The 21,324-nt window shown below is 38.5% G+C and overlaps 1 protein-coding gene across 10 annotated transcripts in view; it reads right to left on the bottom strand.

Annotated features, from left to right (window-relative positions):
* PATJ (PATJ crumbs cell polarity complex component) overlaps positions 1-21,324 on the bottom strand; it is a 399,000-nt gene that overhangs the window by 214,696 nt on the left and 162,980 nt on the right. For all 10 annotated transcript variants that reach the window (XM_064372414.1, XM_064372417.1, XM_064372415.1 and 7 more), the window contains exon 27: positions 12,050-12,149. In XM_064372414.1, the coding sequence (XP_064228484.1) occupies positions 12,050-12,149 (100 nt within the window). The remainder of the gene's footprint in view (positions 1-12,049; positions 12,150-21,324) is intronic.

The raw sequence follows: 21,324 nt of genomic DNA, 5'->3' as shown, positions 1-21,324 counted from the left end.
GCCTCGGCCTCCCAAAGTGCTGGGATTACAGGCTTGAGCCACCGCGCCCGGCCTAGGTTAGCATTTTTGAAGTAACTTGGAAGTGAAAAATCTCTCTGTGACTATGTGGTTGCTATATTGAAATTCTATCAATTAGTTGAAGTAGAATGTTTTTACTAGCAGAGTAAAATATTAAAATAATTAAAGACAGGGAAGAAAGCTGTTAGTTTTTATATTAAAATTCATTAAAAAGTTAAATAGGAAAATATGTTGACAGTTAATGACTATTAAGAGAATTAACTTTATTATTTATTTATTTACTGAGACAATGTCTCACTCTGTCACCCAGGCTGGAATGCAGTGGCGCAATCTCTGCTCACTCCAACTTCCACCTCCTGGGCTCAAGCGATTCTTGTGCCTCAGCCTGTAGAATAGCTGGACTACAGGTGTGTGCCAACACATAGCTAATTTTTGTACTTTTCATAGAGATGGGGTTTCACCATGTTGGCCAGGTTGGTCTTGAACTCCTGACCTTGAGAGATCTGCCTGCCTCAGCCTCTCAAAGTGTTGGGATTACAGGCATGAGCCAGATGCCTGGCCAAAAATTAACTTATAAACAACATTATACTCTTTGTGAGTCGAAGAACGTTCATAAAAACGTAAATACCACAAGGAAGAATAATAGCGATTAAGTTATGCCGTAAGTTTCTTGGGAATGTTTGGCGCACTAGCACTCATATTAAACAAAGTAAACTTTAAAAGCTTTATTTTTAGTTTTTAGATTCCATCTGAACCATTAATTTTTCTCAAAAAATTTTCCTGTGTATTCTTCCTAAGTTGGGAGAAATGAAGTAGAAGTAAAATGTCAATGCTACAGCATCAAAATTCTATAGGAAATATGACGAAGCCATATTATATACAATTGCTTTTATGATATATCTACCTTTGGTCGAGGGAAAATAAAGAGTAGGAAGAGAAAAAGCATTAGAGAAAAGTGAAGTATTCCAAAATACCTTTCTGTCCTAGTGATCTCAGTTGAAAGAGAAAATGTAATACTGTCAAGATGCAAAGGTGGGCAGAGAGAAATCCAGCAGTAAACAGTGTTAATAAAGTACTGGTCCTATTCAATCACGCTAAACTTCAAAAAACTGACTTCTTAAATTTAAACAAATTAAATAATAATTTTAGAGAAAAGGTTAACATACTCTTACACTAGAATTTTATTTCGTAATGGCAATATTGAAGAATAATTTTTTTCACCCCCCGAGATGTAGTCTTGCTCTGTCACCCAGGCTGGAGTGCAGTGGTGCAATCTTGGCTCACTGCAGCCTTCACCTCCCTGGTTCAAGCAATTCTCCTGCCTCAGCCTCCAGAGTGGCTGGGATTACAGGCACGTACCACCATGCCCAGCTAATTTTTGTATTTTTAGTAGAGATGGGGTTTCACCATGTTGGTCAGGATGGTCTCAAACTCCTGACCTCATGATCCGCCCCCCTAGGTCTCCCAGAGTGTTGTGATTACAGGCATGAGCCACAGCACCTGGTCTGAATTTTATATTACTACTGATAATAGTAAAAAGTAGCAGCTAGCATTTCTGGAGCACTTCCTATGTGCCACTTCTTATATAAGCACATGATATACACTGTCTTTTCTTATCGCTTATAATAACACTGTGAAAAGGGGGTATTATTATTATTCCAATCTTACAAATGAGGAAACTAAAGGAAAGAGATGCAACTTGCTCCAGCTCAAATGCCTACAAAAACTGAGGCTAAGTGGCTTAGTCAAAATAAATAATGTATTAAATACATAAATATATATTACTACAATTGCTATTAGTAAAAAATGCTGAAGTAAACATCTTTGTAGAGATAAATATCTACGTATACATGTATTCACATGACAATGAATCCCTTAAGATACGAAGCTGAATAATTCTGTCAAAGAATAAGCATATACAGGCCAGGTGCAATGGCTCATGCCAGTAATCCCAGCACTTTGGGAGGTTGAGGAGGGCGGATCACCTGTGGTCATGCGTTCAAGACCAGCCTGGCCAACATGGTAAAATCATATCTCTACTAAAAAGACAAAAATTAGCCATGCATGGTGGTGGGTGCCTGTAGTCCCAGCTACTCGGGAGGCTGAGGCAAGAGAATTGCTTAAACCTGGGAGGTGGAGGTTGCAGTGGGCTGAGATCATGCCATTGCACTCCAGCCTGGGTGACAAGAGCCAGACTCTGTCTCAAAAGGAAAAAAAAAGCACCAGTTTAGAAGAGATTCAGATACAAAAAGAAGGCAAGTCCCTCATCATTATCTTTCTTTTCCAAAATTGCCTAGCATTTTATTTCTAAGTCAATTTTCAATCAAATGCTTATATATATTTTTAAAGCCTATTCCACCTAGCAGATTAATTTAAATTAACTTAAATTTACAGATGAATTTAGAAATAATTGAAATCTGTAATACACTTAGTTTTTCAATTAGGAATATAGTATGGTACTCTATTTTTTCCTAAAATCTTTAATAAAGTTCCATGGTTTTCTATAAGAAATAAACTATACTGTAGTCCCAGCTAGTCAGGAGGCTGAGGCAGGAGGATTGCTTGAGCTCAGGAGGTCAAGGTTGCAGTGATCATGCCACTGCATGCTAGCCTGGGTGACAGAACGAAACTCTATCTCAAACGAAAAAAGAAAGAAACTATTGGATTGTTAACCAGTGGTCCTTGTATTCTTAAATGGGCTTCAAGACTCCCACAAAGCAGAAAAAATTATACATAAAAGGTTGTGTGTGTGGGTGTGGGTGTGTGTCACACACCCATGCACATGGGTGACAGTGTTTCTGTGTATTTGCATACATTTTTATGGGGCGTGGGTTTATAAATTTCATTGCAGTGCCACTGAATAAATGACTGGAAGTTATGAATCATTGCCATGACTTTTACATTCCTAATTCCATTATTTCTGAATATTTCCTATTTTTGTAGTTGCTGCTATTAGGAAATTTTTTTATCGTATTTCCTAAGTAGGTAATACTGATAAGAAGATTTAAAATTTATAATTTGGCCAGGCTCAGGGGCTTATGCCTATAATCCCAGCACTTTGAAAGGAGCCCAAGGTGGGCAGATCACTTGAGGTCAGGAGTTTGAGACCAGCCTGGCCAACATGGTGAAACCCCATCTCTACTAAAAATACAAAAATTAGCAGGGCATGGTGGCGTATGCCTGTAACACCAGCTACTCAAGAGGCTAAGGTACGAGAATCGCTTGAATCCTAGAGGCGGAGGTTGTAGTGAGCAGAGATCACACCACTGCACTCTCTGGGTCACACAGTGAGACCCTGTCTTGAAAAAAAGTATAATTCGTATATAGCCTTACTTATTAGAGCCAAAATACTTTCTAGGCTTTGAATTTTTTGACTGACAACTATATGACCATATGTAAATAATAATTTAATTTGTTCTCTTCCTTTCTGTTTTTTTTGTTTTTTTTTTTTGGAAGAGGAGAGGAGGTGAGCTTAATGCATTGCTAGATTCTTGAGGATAGTGGGGCTAGCAAATATTCTATTTTCTTCCAAACTTGAATATAGAATATTTTGTACGAGGGAGAGAGGTTTGGGATAGGTTTCCCACCCCACTCCATGTGAACACGAGAGAATTACTTTTTAAAAAATTAAAATATGTATGTGTATAGATTTGATATGTGAAATGAACTTTAAATAAATATGAAGTGGAGTGACTCCTAATGAGTAGGTATTTGGGCGGAAGTGTGATGAAAATGTCCTAAATGTTCTAAAATTAATAGTGGTGATGGTTGAACAATTCTAAATATACTGATAGCCTCTGAACTACACAATTTAAGAAGGTGAATTATATGGTATGTGAATTATATCTCAACAAAGTTTTTTTTTTAAATTTATCCCTTCTAAGCTTAAAAATATTGTGACTCTGATTAACAGAACTGATAATAAACCACATTTCACAAGGACTTAGCTAGTATCCTATTCTTAAAATAATTGAAATAAAACAATAAAAATTAAAGTAAAACATGAAGATGCAAGCAATTGGTAATCTAAATTTTTATTTCCACTGGGCAGTATACAGGTTAATTTCTTTTTTTCCAGACAGGGTCTCACTCTGTTGCCCAGGCTGGAGTACAGGGGCACAATCATGGCTCCCTGTAGCCTTGACCACCCAGACTTAACTGATCCTTCTGCCCAAGCCTCCTGAGTAGCTAGGATCATAGGCGTGCACCACCATACTCAGTTAATTCTTTTATTTTTTATAGACAGGGTTTTATTATGTTGGCCAGGCCAGTCTGGAACTCCTGGGTTCAAGCAACCCACCCGCTTTGACCTCCCAAAGTGCTGGGATTACAGGAATAAGCCACCACCCCCAGCCACACAGGTTAATTTTATAATTATGCTTCATAATCCAAACACACTCTTTACACCAAACATTCCATTATGATATATGATGGCCAGGTCTTTTCTGGGAAAAACAAAATTAAGGCAGAAAAACAAAAACACCTAAGAGAGCATGCTTTTCTGAAATTGAAGTATAAAGGAAGGGCTGCAGGATTCCTACAGTGTGGGGTTCCATTCACATCTCTGCTAGATCCTTAAAAGCCAGTGGCAGCAAAAAGTCAGTTATACCGAGTTTCTAGGACCTTATCTGCATAGACAGAGACATGTCTATAGTGTGGTTCTCACTGTTTCCTTGTGACTACTCTCTTACATGTTACAAAAAGTCATTCCATAATCTTCTGCGCCCCATAGTTTAAACATGTCACTGAAAGAATGAATATGCTTGCAAGTTAGAAAGACCTGGCTGTTGTAAAAGCATTTAACCTCTGGGATCAAAGTGATCAAAGCAGGGCTTTCTGGAGATAGACGCTTCTCTCTCAGGAGACTGAAGCCTTTAGATAAGGTGGGAAATGGCATGTGGGGAAAGAGAAGTCAAGCTGTTCTGCATAGAATGCTCTGAAACTAGACGGATGGTGCAGTTTGTGGGAAAGAGTATCTCCAAAGCACCACGAGCAAACCTGCATTTCCATGGCATCCCCACTGTTGACTATTCAAGTCATGTACCCTCTGCCATTAATTTGTCCAAATACTGGGTTTGTATAATATGCCAGGCCAAAACAGAGAGGGTTACTACCCTCATGGAACTTAGAGGGTTAAGTGGGGAAGATAGATATTAATCTAGTAAGTACATTAAAATGATATTTATTTAATTGCTATAAAATAAAAATGCAGGAATCTATATTAAACTAAGGAGTCAGGCAAAATTTTCCAAAGAAGGTGACATTAAGCTGAAATCAGCAGAAGGTATAATGCCTTCTTCAAAAGCTCTTCTGTGTGTCCAATGAGAATGCATTGAAAGAGTTGGGGAGAATGTATGGCACATAGTGGGTACTGAAGAGACTGTGATTATTATCGTGTAATTACTAAAACTGTGGTGATATAAATGTAAAGGGCCAGGCACGGTGGCTTATGCCTGTAATACCAACACTTTGGAAAACCAAGGCGGGTGGATCACGAGGTCAGGAATTTGAGACCAGCCTGGCCAACATGATGAAACCCTGTCTCTAGTAAAAATACAAAAATTAACCAGGTCTGGTGGCAGGTGCCTGTAAACACAGGTACTCAGGAGACTGAGGCAGGAGAATTGCTTGAACCTGGGAGGCGGAGGTTGCAGTGAGCCAACATCATGCCACTGCACTCCAGCCTGGGCAACAGAGCAAGACTCTGTCTCAAAAAAAAAAAAAAAAGTAAAGGAACAACTACAAATGCAAGAGAGCCTGGGAATGAAGATTCAACTACATTTGTCAATCCATTGCCAGAAAGAGACATAACAAACAAGAGAAGTTTCATTCTAGGGTGGGGGGATGGGAGCACTGGTAATGGCTTCAGCCAAAACTCTGAATAGGAGGTAAAAGGTCCACTTTGGAGAAGACACAACATTTTATTTTGCTTGGAAAAATGAAAGTGGTAGTGAAAAAAAGACATGGCATCTTCCCAAGAGCTGACTGAAAATTTGGGTCACAAAATCAAAGAAGGATTAAAGTTAGAAACAAACACTTTCACGTCACCACAGAACAGTGAACTGAGTGATCTCTTCATGCTCTCAGTGATCTTGAATTCTTGACAAACAATCTGATTGTAATTCTAGGTATGAAAGGCCATTTCCACAAAGTAAATTAAAAGTTCCTGCACCATCAATACGTACCTTTGACAAATCCTGCAACCTTTGATAATGGTGGTTTTGCCAAGAGCTAGGCATTGATGTAGTATATTGTTTCTTAATTTTTTCCTAATTCTTAAAGTTCAAGCAACTGTGGTTCAATTAATGGTTATAAGACTTCTTATGATAATTAGACACCAGAATGTCATAAAATATGTTCAACTGGCCGGGTGCGGTGGCTCAAGCCTGTAATCCCAGCACTTTGGGAGGCCGAGGAGGGTGGATCACGAGGTCAAGAGATCGAGACCATCCTGGTCAACATGGTGAAACCCCGTCTCTACTAAAAATACAAAAATTAGCTGGGCATGGTGGCACGTGCCTGTAGTCCCAGCTACTCAGGAGGCTGAGGCAGGAGAATTGCCTGAACCCAGGAGGCGGAGGTTGTGGTGAGCCGAGATCGCGCCATTGCACTCCAGCCTGGGTAACAAGAGCGAAACTCCGTCTCAAAAAAAAAATATGTTCAACTATGCAAGATTAGTGATCTAAAATATAAATGCCCATTACATACCACACTCTCAAATTGGTTGTAACATTTAAGTTTCACAATAATCTAAATGGTAATTACTATGCTTATTATTTTGCGGGGGGAAGCGGGGACAGAGCCTCACTCTGTTGCCCAGGTTGGAGTGCAAGGGCATGATCTCGGCTCACTGCAACCTCTGCCTCCCAGGTTCAAGTGATTCTTGTGCCTCAGCCTCCCTAGTAGTTGGGACTACAGGCGTGCGCCACCATACCTAGCTAACTTTTGTATTTTTAGTAGAGACAAGGTTTCACCATGTTGGCCAGCCTGGTCTCAAACTTCTGACCTCAAGTGATCTGCCCACCTTGGCCTCCCAAAGTGCTGAGATTACAGGGGTGAGCCCCTGCGCCCCGCATACTACAGATATTTAATCAAGTATCCTCTTTCTCTTCTTCCTCATCAATTTCTTGTTGTTAAATTCAATGGTTATTTTCATGTCTCCAGCCTCCTCAACTTCTTAGCAGCATTCCACCCTGACCACTGAAAGTCAGTGACAGCCTTCTTGAAACACCTTTCCCTCATAAACAGCATAATCCCCTAATCTCCTGGAAGTGTTCTTATGCTAGAGTGCTCCTTGCTGGCTCCTGGGATAGGTGCTGAGTTTGCTTCTTATTGCTGTCTACACACTATTCCTAAGTAAACTTGTGGGCTCCTGTGGCTTTTAAAGACCATTTTGATCAGAGTGTGGTCTCTGGATCAGAAATATAATACCAGCATCACTTGGAAACTAATTATAAATGCAAATGATCGGGTCCAGGCTTAAGCAATTGGAAATGGCCAGGGCTGAGGTTAGGGGGCAGGAAATGACCATGACTGTCAATTACTGTTTTAACCAGCTTTCCAGAACCTCCTGATGCACAATGAAGTTTGAAAGCCACGGATCGAAATTAGCATTTTTCAAATTGCAGGTTGCAACTTGTTGGTTAGTCATAAAATATACTGAGTTTCAATCAACATTTAAAAATATGAAATAGAATAAAATAAAAAAGAGTAAGATTCATACATTATAAAGGTAAGCAATATTTCATGAAACTTTTGTTTCAATTATACATGCATGTTCCTGTGTGTCTGTGTGCATCTATATTGGTTAAGTGTATTTTAATGTGGGTCACAGTCTCAAAAAAATCCCTGACCTATAGGATGACTGTATGAGCCAGATCTTTGCAGTGTGGTTCCTTTTTCATTTAGGTTTTATTTCTGAGACAGCATCTCAATCTGTCATCCAGCCTGGAGTGCAGTGGTATGATTTTGGCTCACTCAACTTCCACCTCCCAGGCTCAAGCGATCCTCTCACCTCAGCCTTCCAAGTAGGTAGGACTATAGGTGCTCACCACCACCCCCAGTTAATTTTCTGTAATTTTTGTAGAGATGGGTTTTGCCACGTTGCCCAGGCTGGTCTTGAACTCCTGGACTCAAGTGATCCACCCGCCTTAGCCTCCCGAAGTTCTGGGATTACAGGTGTGAGTCACTACACCCAGCCTATTTGGGCCTTTTTTAACCATTCTATGTAATATCATTTCCTCCAATGCACTTATTCTCATGCTACCATGTTTTGGTTTTATTTTTAACTTTTGTTTTAAAATTGATTTTGACTATTTTTAATATTAATTTTAACATTAAAAATTTAAATGAATTTGTTTTTAATATTTTAATTAATATCTAAATCATATTGTAAAATTACACTATTTTATTTTATTCATAGTCCTTATCACTATTTAAACTCTGATTGTTTATAATCTTTCTCCCCTACTAGAATCTAAGCTTATGAGAGCGACAGCCATGTTCCCTGCCATATTCTCAACACCTAGAACAGTGTCTCCCCATGCATAACGTCCACTCAACATTTCTTGTCAGAATAAACTTTACAATTAAATAACTACCAAAGCCAGCTCTTAATATGCTTTAGACTAGGGTGTGATGGCTCACACCCATAATCCCAGCACTTTGGGAAGGAGAGTTTGAGACCAGCCTGGGCAAAATAGCAAGATTCCATCTCTATAAAAAATTTAAAAAAAATTAGCCAGTCCTCGTGGCACATGCTTGTGGTACCAGCTACTTGAGAAACTGAGGCTGCAGTGAGCCATGACTGTGCCAATGCACTCCAGCCTGGGTGACAGAGCAAGACCCCATCTCAAACAACAACAACAACAACAACAAAACCATGTGCATCTCATCTCTCTGATCCCTCTAACAAAATCAGCACTTCCCTGTAGGCCTACAATTTAAATTGTGGCCATCCGCTTCAGAATCATGGTCCTTGGGAAAGTCATGTAGTCTTACTTTCATCACTGTGAAAATAAAGACTTAGTCTTCGGCAAGAATTTGATAAAACAGCAACCCCAAATACTTTTAGTTTAGAACAGATGAGCACTGTTCATTTAACATGAGTCAAAGAACAAAGAAAAACCCATGGGATCTATTTCAAAAGGAAATATAGGAAGGCCAGAGGCTTCAGGATCACGTGCATTTCAAATGTGAATTATCTAATAAATACCTCCATACAATTCAAACTCTTCTGGAGAAGTTAACAGTAAATTTAACGGGATGTAAACGGGAAGGGACTGTACACTGGGAAGGAGAAAAATTAGGAAGCAAAATGAATGAAAGGTAATATACACGCCAAAATAGGTCTGCTAGAGAATCTGTGAAATGTATATTATAGCTCAAGAATGGTTGAGTATTAGAAATCTTTTTCTGCATTTAAGGTAAATTAGTGTGCTTCCTGACCCCACTGCTGCTGTGTATATGTGCCTGTGCACATGAGCTTGTAACTTTGGGGAGGACACTGCTGAGTCTGCCTATTTTAGGCATAAAAGTGGTATTTACACGAGAACCCCAAATCACTCTGTCCCTATGTCTTTTTCTTTTTTTTTGGAGATGGAGTCTGGCTCTGTTGCCCAGGCTGGAGTGCAGTGATGTGATCTTGGCTCACCACAACCTCCTCCGCCTCACAGGTTCAAGTGATTCTCCTGCCTCAGCCTCCCGAGTAGCTGTGACTACAGGTGCACCCTACCATGCCTAGCTAATTTTTGTATTTTTATTAGAGACAGGGTTTCACTATGTTGGTCAGGCTGGTCTCAAACTTCTGACCTCATGATCCACCTGCCTTGGCCTCCCAAAGTGCTGGGATTACAGGCGTGAGTCATCGTGCCTGGCCTTCTTTTCTTTGATTTCCTTTTCTTTTCTTTTTTTCTCTTCTCTCCCACCCTTCTTTTCTCCCTTCTTCTCTTTCTCCCTCTCTCCTTCTCCCTCTCTCTTTCTCTCTTTCTCTCTTTCTTTCTTGAGAAAGGGGTTTCACCATGTTGGTCAGGCAGGTCTTGAACTCCTGACCTCAGGTGATCAGTCTGCCTTGGCCTCCCAAAGTGCTAAGATTACAGGCGTGAGCCACTGTGCCCAGTTGTACCTATTTCTGCAACCATAATGAGTTTCAAGTAACAGCAAGTGTTGATGACGTTATAGGCTCTGGAGTAAAAGTACATGGGTTTGAAGCCCATTTCTACTTTGTTAGCTATCTGACTTTGAACACATTCTGTAATTTCTCTGAGCTTTTATTTGTATAATTAGAACCTTACAAAGTTAGTATGTTGACTGAGTTAGTAATACACATAAAGGCTTTAAAACAACGCCTGGTATGTGGTAAACCAGAGCATTTACTAGGTATCACACTGCCTATACTAAGCTCTTCAAATGCTCTTTCTTCTTTAGTTGTCAAAACGACCTTATGAAAAAATTATGATAAGATATTCGTTCAGCCCCATATAGATAAGCAAGTGTGAACCATGAAGATGTTAAATAACTTGTCCAAAAACTCACAACTAGCAAGTAGGAGAACCAGGATTAAAACATAGTTTTAGGTGCACACCTCAAACAGGTTTCCTAATAACTGGGTACATACTGGCCATCCAGCAAACCAGAAAGTAGTATGAGTAATCAACAGCTCAGCTCCATTCTGCCGCAGCTGCCCTGATATCTATATCCGAACAAGGAAATATATTACACATGTGCACACACATATCCACTGTATACACCACGTGTAGCTCTCCAAAAAGAGGCTGAGAACGAAAGCCGACAGGACACTTAGCACATTTTGTTCCCATGCCTTTGAATTATCCATTCCAGGCTGGTGACTCAATCAAGACAAAAGGAGGGAGATGTTATTCATTTCATAGCAGACTCAACACTGTTACTAAAATGCAGATGGTATTCAACAAAGATTTACTGAATACATGAAGAAAATGACACAAGAGAAAGGGCTTCATAAAATTGCAAAGTACAATTCAAGTTTTTATAAAATGAATTTAATTATTATAAAGTTACATTTATTTTATATGTTATTTCTATTTATGTATTTGTTATTATATTAAGAAAAATATAAATAATTATTATAACCATAATAGGAGTTATAATACTTATCAAAGACTCACTATGTGGCAGGCTAAAGGCTTCATTGCTTCATTTTACTCCTCATTACAACCCTATGAAGTAGGTATCATTATTGTACCCTTTTTATAGAAGAGGGCATATTTAAGGTCACACTCTAGAAACTGCTAGAGTAAGAATTTTTACTCTTTCAATTTTGATATTGAATTCCTTTTCTATATTGTAGACGGGAAAACATTCTGTTAAGGAAACATATGTTTCACATACCATAAAATTCACCCATTTACATTGTATAAGTCAGTGATTTTTAGTATATTCACAAACTGTGCAACCATCATCACTCTCTAATTTTAGAACATTTCATCACCTCCAAAACAAATATGGTATACATTAGCAATAGTATATACTATACATACATAAAAGAAATGCAAATTATTTTAAATATAGCCACAATTAAATATATGTATGATTGTATATTGATTCAGCTAATGCAAAAGAAAATCATGAAATGAATTTTAAAGGACAAAATATAAGTTGGTGGGCCTTCCGTAATTCTGCATTAGCAACATCACTTTGAATAAGACAAGTAATCAACAGCTGAAATCTACATCCAACCCAGATTATTATGGGTCAAATTCTAATTTCAAGGACCCAGAACATTTTTGTATTCATAACCAAACAATAATATTAGAGGAAAAGATAGGAAAAATAGTGTACAACACAGCTTCCTTCAATATTCCCTTTCTCAGTGTCAAAGGGAAAAGCTTAGGAAATGACCACAAAAGCTTCAAAGGTATAGATTTTCTTTTTTAGCCTATGTTCATGCACATTTTTGAAGAACTCACAGTCCTATATCTGATAATTTACAACAGTCATTAAAACATAATTTAATAAGTTCTGCATCTACCCTAAATAGTGAAAAGGCACTCACGGTCGGTAAAGGCATCTTCTTCTTCGTTTTCATCACTGTCATCAGGTAGAGCCTTATAAGGAGGAGGCAGTTTCATTGGAGGTGGAGCAGTTCCTTGCCTCTAAAGATGCAAAATTTGAGAGAAGGGTTAAATGTTTTTGTACGGTGCTAGTCCTTCAATGACAAAAAGCATAAAAAGATAGTCTGGAAATATTTAGACTGTACTGAACTCAAACTTCATTCATATCAGAGGACTGTAAAACAAATACAATGTATTCTTTTATGCTTATGTTATTATATAAAAGTGACTCTGTGATATAAACCCACTAATGCAGAAAAACAGGAATGTAAAAGCAAGTTTTTAAGACTGTTGACCTACCTGAAAGAATACATTTCTTTCTCTGGTGAGAAAGTCCATTGTCTGTATTTTCTTTACATTGTGGAAGCTTAATTTTGTTACTAACCAGAAAATTCAAATGAAAGACATTTCTAAAATAAATGTAAAAGTAAAAACTATGTGTTGTATTAATTCTACAATTATTTAAACTTTTTCTTCAATTGTAGAAGTTACAGATTTTTCTCTTTAAAAAATACATGAAATACCAAGACTTTCTAATTGAAACTGCATTCATCTATAATTTATAGATGGTCAGCATGCATTTTAACATTTTCAAAAAGAGATATCTTCATGATGAATAATTATATCTGCATAAATATTCATTCACTTCATATACCAAATGATTCAGCACATCAATGTTTGGTTCATACACACAATTAAAGTAGAACTAAACTCCATGATCAAATTACCTTCACAGAATGAAGACATTTTCTTGAACGCTGGGAGAAATAAAACATGCCAAACTCAATGGTGAGACTCAAGCTGCTGAAAAGAATAGGAGCCGATATACCCAAGCACTCCACAGAAACCAGAATAACTGAATTATGCTGCAGGATTTCAATAAAGTACATTCAATTATGCTTTATATGACAAAACCACTAATGGCAGGATACACTTCAGTAAGTGGCCAATGAGTGGTCCATTACAGAAAGCAGACATGTAATAAATTCTCCAAAATAGAAAACACTATTTGAGAGTCATAAAGGAAAGCACACACCCATATTTACTTAAGATAATGTAGAACCAAAGCAGAAACTATACATTTGTAGAACATCCAAAAATCTATAAAATGCAAGAGTGATGATGGAAGATGCCAAATACAAAATGCCTCTTAGGGAATAGGAGAATACAGAAATGTGATCACTTTGTCTCTTTAATTCTTTTAAGCTGAAGAAACTTAAAACTGAGTGAAATGAAGAGTAAAGGAAAATGAACTCTGTTCAGTAAACGTTTTCCTCAGAACCAGGTTATCCTACATCAAAGACAACACTCAGAACAAACACAGCCAGGTTTTGAAATAATATTAAGAGATGAATTCTCTTTAATGGAATTTTTTTATATCTAAGACAAAATTATACAACTGACTTATTTAATTAGCTTCTACGGATACTCTTGAAAAAGAATATAGAATAAGCACGTCCTGGTCTCCCTATAGTCTGAATGTGGATTGCCAGATACCGGGGGCATCCTTCTGCTGCACATGAGAGAAGGGTACATACAGGGCCAGGCTCTCCCAAAGTGTGGCAAAGCCAGATGGAGCAAGGGATGTGCAACTAGACCAGGTGATTTTGACCTTCATGAGGGTAGAGAAGAAAACAAACTCTGTGATATCCTCAACTCTGAGAACAGTCCTGGGAACACCGTAGGCCTCCCTGAACTGTTTGCTGAGTGACTAAACAACTGGTTGTTACTCATGCTGTTTGGGTTCCCTGATGCATTATTGACCTTAGAAAAATGTCAGAAATGCAAATAATTCTTGTTCAATGTCATTGCATATTAATTTTGTCTGATAGAGATGCAAATGATTTTAGTCCTGTAAAAAAGATAACTCCAAAGGTTACAGTTTTATTGCCCTATAAGACATTAACCAGTTTTGTATCTAAATTGGAATCTTAAGCATTCTTTCTTTCAGCAATTGTAAACACTTCACTCTCTTCAACTCTCTCTGAACCAGGCTTACCGTCTTGTTGGTTCCCTCATTAATCAGTTAAATAAATACTTGGCACCTGCTTATTTTGCATAATTTTCAGTCACGTTTTTATTTTTTTCTTAAATGATACTTTGAACAGTTTTGGAGGTCCCACTGAGATGCTCAAGCAGACTCACCTACCAGAACCAATTAAATTGTGATGCCTCAGAGATGCAATTCATGAACTGTTTAAGCCCATTTACATGATTTTTTGGCACCCATGGTTAATTCCAAGTGGCAACAGAACTTTGCCTTTTTGACAGTTCCTCTGATTTTTATTTCTACTTCTATGATTTTGTTTCTGATATGAGACCAAGTTTCGTTCTGATATGTACTTGTAATTCCTCACTGATAGTAGAAATAAATGGAGTTTGGTTTTATGGTCTGACCATTGAGAGTTATTAGTTGGGATGAGAATCTATAATATACTGGTTCTATAAGATCTATTCTCAACTGGTTGAGAGACAACAGAGAATGTGTTTGTTAGTCTTTTTGTTTGCCTGTCTGTTTTTGTACAAGAACAAGTCTTGGAGGCCGGGCGTGGTGGCTCATGCCTGTAATCCCAGCACTTTGAAAGGCCCAGGTGGGTGGATCACAAGGTCAGGAGATTGAGACCATCCTGGCTAACATGGTGAAACCTTGTCTCTACTAAAAATACAAAAAAGTAGCCCAGTGTGGTGGCACGCACCTGTAGTCCCAGCTACTCAAGAGGCTGAGGCAGGAGAATCACTTGAACCCAGGAGGAGGAGGTTGAAGTGAGCTGAGATGGCGCCACTGCACTCCAGCCTGGGTGACAAGAGTGAGACTCTGTCTCAAAAAAAAAAAAAAAAAAAAACAGAAGAACATGTCTTGGGTCCACTGGAAAGAACAGCTCCTTGGCATAAAGCTCCTTGGGTTTTGCATTCCTGTGTCTACATTTGAATATGGCTATAGTTGCCAGGACAGAAGCTGAACACACTCTGTTTATCTGCACTGGAGAAAGAAAAGTCCTTATCTTTCACTTTGAATGTGAAATATTTTCCTACCTTCAGAGCATATTAATAAATTAATGTGAATCTCTCAAAATAAACAATCTGTTTCTGATTGGTTCATAGAAATAAGCATATTTAAATGTAATACTCCCAGAATTTCCAGAAAATAGTTGACTAAACTTACATTACTTTAAATGTATAAATCTTTTAATAATAATTTTAAGAGTCTCTTTTTCGGCCGGGCGCGGTGGCTCAAGCCTGTAATCCCAGCACTTTGGGAGGCCGAGGCGGGTGGATCACGAGGTCAAGGGATCGAGACCATCCTGGTCAACACGGTGAAACCCCGTCTCTACTAATACAAAAAATTAGCTGGGCACGGTGGCGCGTGCCTGTAATCCCAGCTACTCAGGAGGCTGAGGCAGGAGAATTGCCTGAACCCAGGAGGCGGAGATTGCGGTGAGCCGAGATCGCGCCATTGCGCTCCAGCCTGGGTATCAAGAGCGAAACTCCGTCTCAAAAAAAAAAAAAAAAGAGTCTCTTTTTCACAAAAACCACAAACTCACAATCACTGTTATATAGGAATCCAGATTCACATAATCAAAGTTCATGACCTTTTGAAGAAAGGGAATACATGAAATAACACTGAAGAAAAACTTAGAAAACAGCCAAGAGTTTTTAGAAACCTACAGTTAATACTAGTATTTCTTTTTTGTTTTTGAGACAGAATCTGGCTCTATCATGCAGGCTGGAGATTGCAGTGGCACCATCTTGGCTCACTGTGATCTCCATCTCCCGGGTTCAAGCAATTCTCCTGCCTCAGCCTCCCAAGTAGCTGGGATTACAAGCATGTACCACCACACCTGGCTAATTTTTATTTTAGAAGAGACGGGGTTTCACCATGTTGGCCAGGCTGGTCTCAAACTCCTGACCACAAATGACCCTCCTGCCTCGGCCTCCCAAAGTGCTGGGATTACAGGTGTGAGCCACTGTGCCTGGCCAATGCTAGTATTTCTATGAATCCTGATTGCCTATCCTTGCAATCTACATAATGCAAAACAGGTCAAAAAACAGTGAGCCGAGGCAAACTAGAACAAAACTAGAGACTTACTAAAGATCTACTTTCCGGTTTTTCGTTTGCTGGTTGGTTGGTTTAGTTTTTAGTCACTCTCTTTCTTCAAAGTGAGTAATCCCAAACCAAACCTAGACCTCTGTTAGAAATGAGTGTCAGGTGATTTGTACTGTCTCCCTTTGGACTGTCAATGATTCTAGAGAACACATCTTCCTTTTATATTAAGGAGAAAATAACATGCACAAAAAAACTTCTTTTAATGATAATAATTTTTAAAGAGATAGATTAGTCACCTGGCCTCCTAACCTTGAAAAGAGGATGCTCCCTCAGCACGCTCCCTCAGCATGTTGGGCACATCTTTATTCTCATACTAATTACACTCTCTTCATTTCACTACATGTGGCACCCTGATCTGAACACCTCTTATGGTGAAGGTGCTTTGTCATTCCAGAATGTAGTATAATGCCTGGCATGTAAGATGTGATTTCAGAGAAAAGTAATACAGTAGAAAGAGCACTCTGCAGCCACTAAAAGACCATCCTGTAATGTCGATGTGGAATCTGATGTGATTTCTCCTGTTGCAACATTAATGCAGCGGCTAGGTGTTTTTCTTTGGGACAAATAACTCAGTTGACTTTTGGTATTCCTGGGCTCCTACTGGGGTTTTTACTGAATACAAACACCCTTGCCATGTATTGGAAATCAATTGGTTTAATGGAGCAGTCCAAAGTTCATAAGAATCATACACCTACTGTTTTCCTTCCTGGGATCTTATGTGGAATTTTCCTCAATAGATTACATCATCTTGTTCTCAGATGTGGTTGGAGTAGTAACCATTCACCTATGTGGTGTTTATTGTCTGTGTCCCCACAAAGTGTTACCTTAAATGTTTCCTTTTTGATGTTATATCACCAGATCGTTGCACAGAAACTGATTCACTATAGGTAACCAATAAACACTTGATGAATAGTCAGATCTTTGCATCAACATATGAACTCACAAAATTCCAGCAATAGGGTAGATTAAGTATTCTTAGGAACCCTTCTTAATCACATAAAAATGACAGATTAAAGTTTAAACAGTATGGCTGGCTGCAGTGGCTCAAGCCTGTAATCCCAGCACTTTGGGAGGCCAAGGCGGGCAGATCGCGAGGTCAGGAGTACAAAACCAGTCTGACCAACATAATGAAACCCCACCTCTACTAAAAATACAAAAAAATTAGCCAGGTGTGGTGGTGTACGTTTGCAATGCCAGCTACTCAGGAGGCTGAAGCAGAAGAATGGCATGAACCCAGGAGGCAGAAGTTGCAGTGAGCCAAGATTGCTCCATTGCACTCCAGCCTGGGCAAAAATGTGAGACATCATCTCAAAAACAAACACTAAAAAAAAATTTTTTTTAAACAGTGTTTTGTGACATATGACTGAGGCCAGAAACAACTATAAATCCCAAATCAGGAGGCCTAGTGGAGCACTAGAAGGTGGCACTTGTCTGAAGGGCTTCTGCTGATCCTTGGAAACCTAAAGTCAGAGATGTCTTTTCATTTTAGGATTCTTTAGTCATTCAGGAAATATATATGATGCCAGGCAGTATTCTGGGCAATAGGGGTAGAGTAATAATGTAACAGATGAGGTCCCTGCCCTCATGGAGCTTCAATTCCAGTCCCTTCCAGATATCACATTTTGTGGGTTTCCATATCTTATCCCCAAATTACTTTAAAGTAGCAGTTGCTGGCAGGGCATGGTGGCTTACATCTGTAATTCCAGCACTTTGAGAGGCTGAGGCAGGCAGATCACCTGAGGTGAGGAGTTCGAGACCAGCCTGGCCAACATGAGGAAACCCCATCTCCACTAAAAAATACAAAAATTAGCCAGGTGTGGTGGTGCACACCTGTAGTCCCAGCTACTCAGGAAACTGAGGAAAAAAATTTGCTTGAACCTGGGAGGTGGAGGTTGCAGTGAGCTAACACCATTGCACTCCAACTTGGGTGACAGAGTGAGACTCCGTCTCAAAAAAACAAAAAAAACCTAAAGTAGCAGTTGCTGATTCTCCTGTTTGCCTTGCTCCACTAGAAATGCAAGCTGTAAGATGGTAGAAATTTTTTGTCTTAGCTTTAATTCAATATATTGAGGTATAATTGACATACACAAAACTGCACACATTTAAAGGATACAATTTGAATCCATCACCACAATCAAGAGAGTGAACATAACAATCATCCCTAAAAATTTGTTCATGCCTTTTTAAAATCCCTCCTTCCCACCTCTTGCCCTGAAACCTCATTCCCAAGGAACCACTGATCTGCTTTCTCTCACTACAGATTGTACGTTCTGGATTTTTATATAAATATAATCATACGGTATCTACATATTTTTATCTAATGAGAGATAAGTATTTAATGAGTCCCAAGTGCCCCCTTGAGGCCAAGGAAGGTGGGAAGTTAGACTAAAATTATCACCCTCCCAAACTCCCGTTCCTGAAAATAAAGGCTTGTACTTCTAAAAGATTGAGAAAGAATTCTGCAACTAATTACTTGTAATCTGTAAGGAAAAAGAAATACCTCTGCAAGCAATAACCACCATCTTCTGGGATCTTATACATTACCTATGCTTATTAATAGGTGTTCCCCCAAAAATCCCACAACAGCTCGATCATAAAACATGTGCTACTGCTAATCTTAACACAATCTTTGTGACTAAAATTTTAACTCAGACAGTGGCCAATCAGGTTAAACAGACAATCCTTTAATTTGGTAAACAACCTAATGACACTTTTCCTCATCTTTTGCAAAAACTCTTTCCTTAAATCCTCAAGGAGTCAGTATCTTGATTGGCCCCTGTGTACATGTCTGTAATTAAAGTTGTCCCATGTGTTCAATTCAGTTATGGCTTTTTTCTTAATGGGGTAAAACTTACAGTAGATAAAGATTTTAAAAAATAAACAAATCAAGATAGTGATCACAGAAGTTAGTGGGTATATTTCCTGGCCTTGGTCTTAGCTTGAGGTGGAAGAGAAAAAGAGAAAAAAGGTGTACCTCAAGAATTACATACAAGTGGCCGGGCATGGTGGCTCATGCCTGTAATCCCAGCATTTGGGAGGCTAAGCCAGGTGGATCACCTGAGGTCAGGAGTTCAACACCAGCCTGGCCAACATGGTGAAACCCCGTCTCTACTAAAAATACAAAAATTAGCTGGGCGTGGTGGCATGCACCTGTAACCCCAGCTACTAGGAAGGCTAAGGCAGGAAGATTGCTTGAATGTAGGAGGTGTAGGTTGCAGTGAGCAGAGATCACGCCATTGCATTCCAGCCTGGGTGACAGAGCGAGAATCTGTCTCAAAAAAAAAAAAAAAAAAGAATTCCATACAAGTCTAGATTCACCAAAGTTAAAGACCTGAATTCATTTTATGTGTGTGGCTTAACAAATTCCAACCCAACACATCAGGCAAATAGAAAAAGAAAATCAACATGGTTTCAGTGTAGTGGGCGTATTAATCCGATTTCATGCTGCTGATAAAGACACACCAGAGACTGGGAAGAAAAAGCGGTTTAATAGACTTATATTTCCATGAGGCTGGAGAGGCCTCATAATCATGCCGGAAAGCAAAGAGGAACAAGTCACATCTTACATGGATGGTGGCAGGCAAAGAAAGAGAGCTTGTGGAGGGAAAGTTCCATTTTTTAAAACCACCAGATCTTACAAGACTAATTCACTATCATGAGAATAGCAAGGGGAACACCTGCCCCCATGATCAATTACCTCCCACTAAGTCCCTCCCACACATATGGGAATTCAAGATGAGATTTGGGTGGGGACACAGCCAAACCATATCAGTGGGTGAAACAGATGTTTGAGGTTACTAAAAACTGCCACATATTAATAAAAGGGCCAATTCCCCCAGGATGATATAAAAATTTTAAACTTGGATGTACTTAATAACATGAAACAAAAACTGAAAATACACAAAAAATAGACTAATTTTAGTATCAGAAGGGACAATCATTAGGTTATGCAAACAAAAAATATCAGTAATTATAAGAAATCTAAATAATTCAAATAATTTGATCTATAAACTTTTTATAAAAACCTGTCCCCAATAACTAAATAATTAATAATTATTTATTAAATAATAGCTGTTCTTTTTAATCACAAATAGAACATTCATAATAACTACGTACTAGGCTATTAAAAACAAGTTGCAACCAATGTCAAAAAATTAATATTACATAAACAACAATCTCTGATTATAGCTAAATTAGAAAATAGAACAAAAAAATTTTTTAAAACATTCATGTGGAAACTTTAAAATATATTTCTAAATACATTTTGGGTCAAAGAGAAATCACATTGGAGCCTAAAAACAAAAACAAACAAACAAACAAAACCCCTTAGTACCAAAGAACAGAAATTCAATTTAAAATCTTGGAATGTAGTAAACAGGAACTTAGAAAAAATTTAGGCTAGGGTCTGTGGCTCAAGCCCGTAACCCCAGCATTTTGGGAGGCTGAGGTGGGCAGATTGCTTGAGCCCGAGAGTTTGAGATCAGCCTGGGCAACAGGTAAAACCTCATCTCTAACAAAAATACAAAAAATTAACCGGGCATGGTGGTGTGTGTCTATAGTCTCGGCTGCCTGGGAGGCTGAGATGGGAGGACTACCTGCAGTGAGGTTGCAGTGAGCTGTGATTGTGCCACTGCACCCCATCCTGGGCAACAGAGTAAGGCTGCATCTCAAAAAAAAAAAAAAAATATATATATATATATATATATATATATATATGGCCTTAAATTATTATTTTAGACAAGAAAAAAGGTAGAAAAGTAATAATCTCTGCAATTAACTAAAAATTATTAAGGGGTGAAAAAGGAGAATAAATCCAAACAAAGAAGCAAGGCAAAATAAAGATGAGAACAAAATTAATTAAGCAGAAAAAAGATATAACAGATAAGACAAACACACTTCAAAAGGTAATTCTTCAGAAAAAAAATTAAATGAAAAATTACTTTCAAGATTAATGAAGAAAAAGATATACCAAATAATTACCTATTTCATTTTTTAAAATTTATTTTAGTTTTCATTATTATTTGTTTTATTTTATTTTTTACTTTTTTTTTTGACACAGGGTTTTGCCTTGTCCCCCAGGCTGGAGTGCAATGGTGTAACCGTGGCTCACTG

This window comes from Aotus nancymaae, unplaced genomic scaffold, assembly GCF_030222135.1.
Source record: "Aotus nancymaae isolate 86718 unplaced genomic scaffold, 86718_ANA_hifiasm-v0.15.2.pri h1tg000007l, whole genome shotgun sequence".
Classification (NCBI taxonomy): Eukaryota; Metazoa; Chordata; class Mammalia; order Primates; family Aotidae; genus Aotus; species Aotus nancymaae.
Note: the sequence above shows the minus strand (reverse complement) of the source record. Positions and strands in the feature narration are given on the sequence as shown.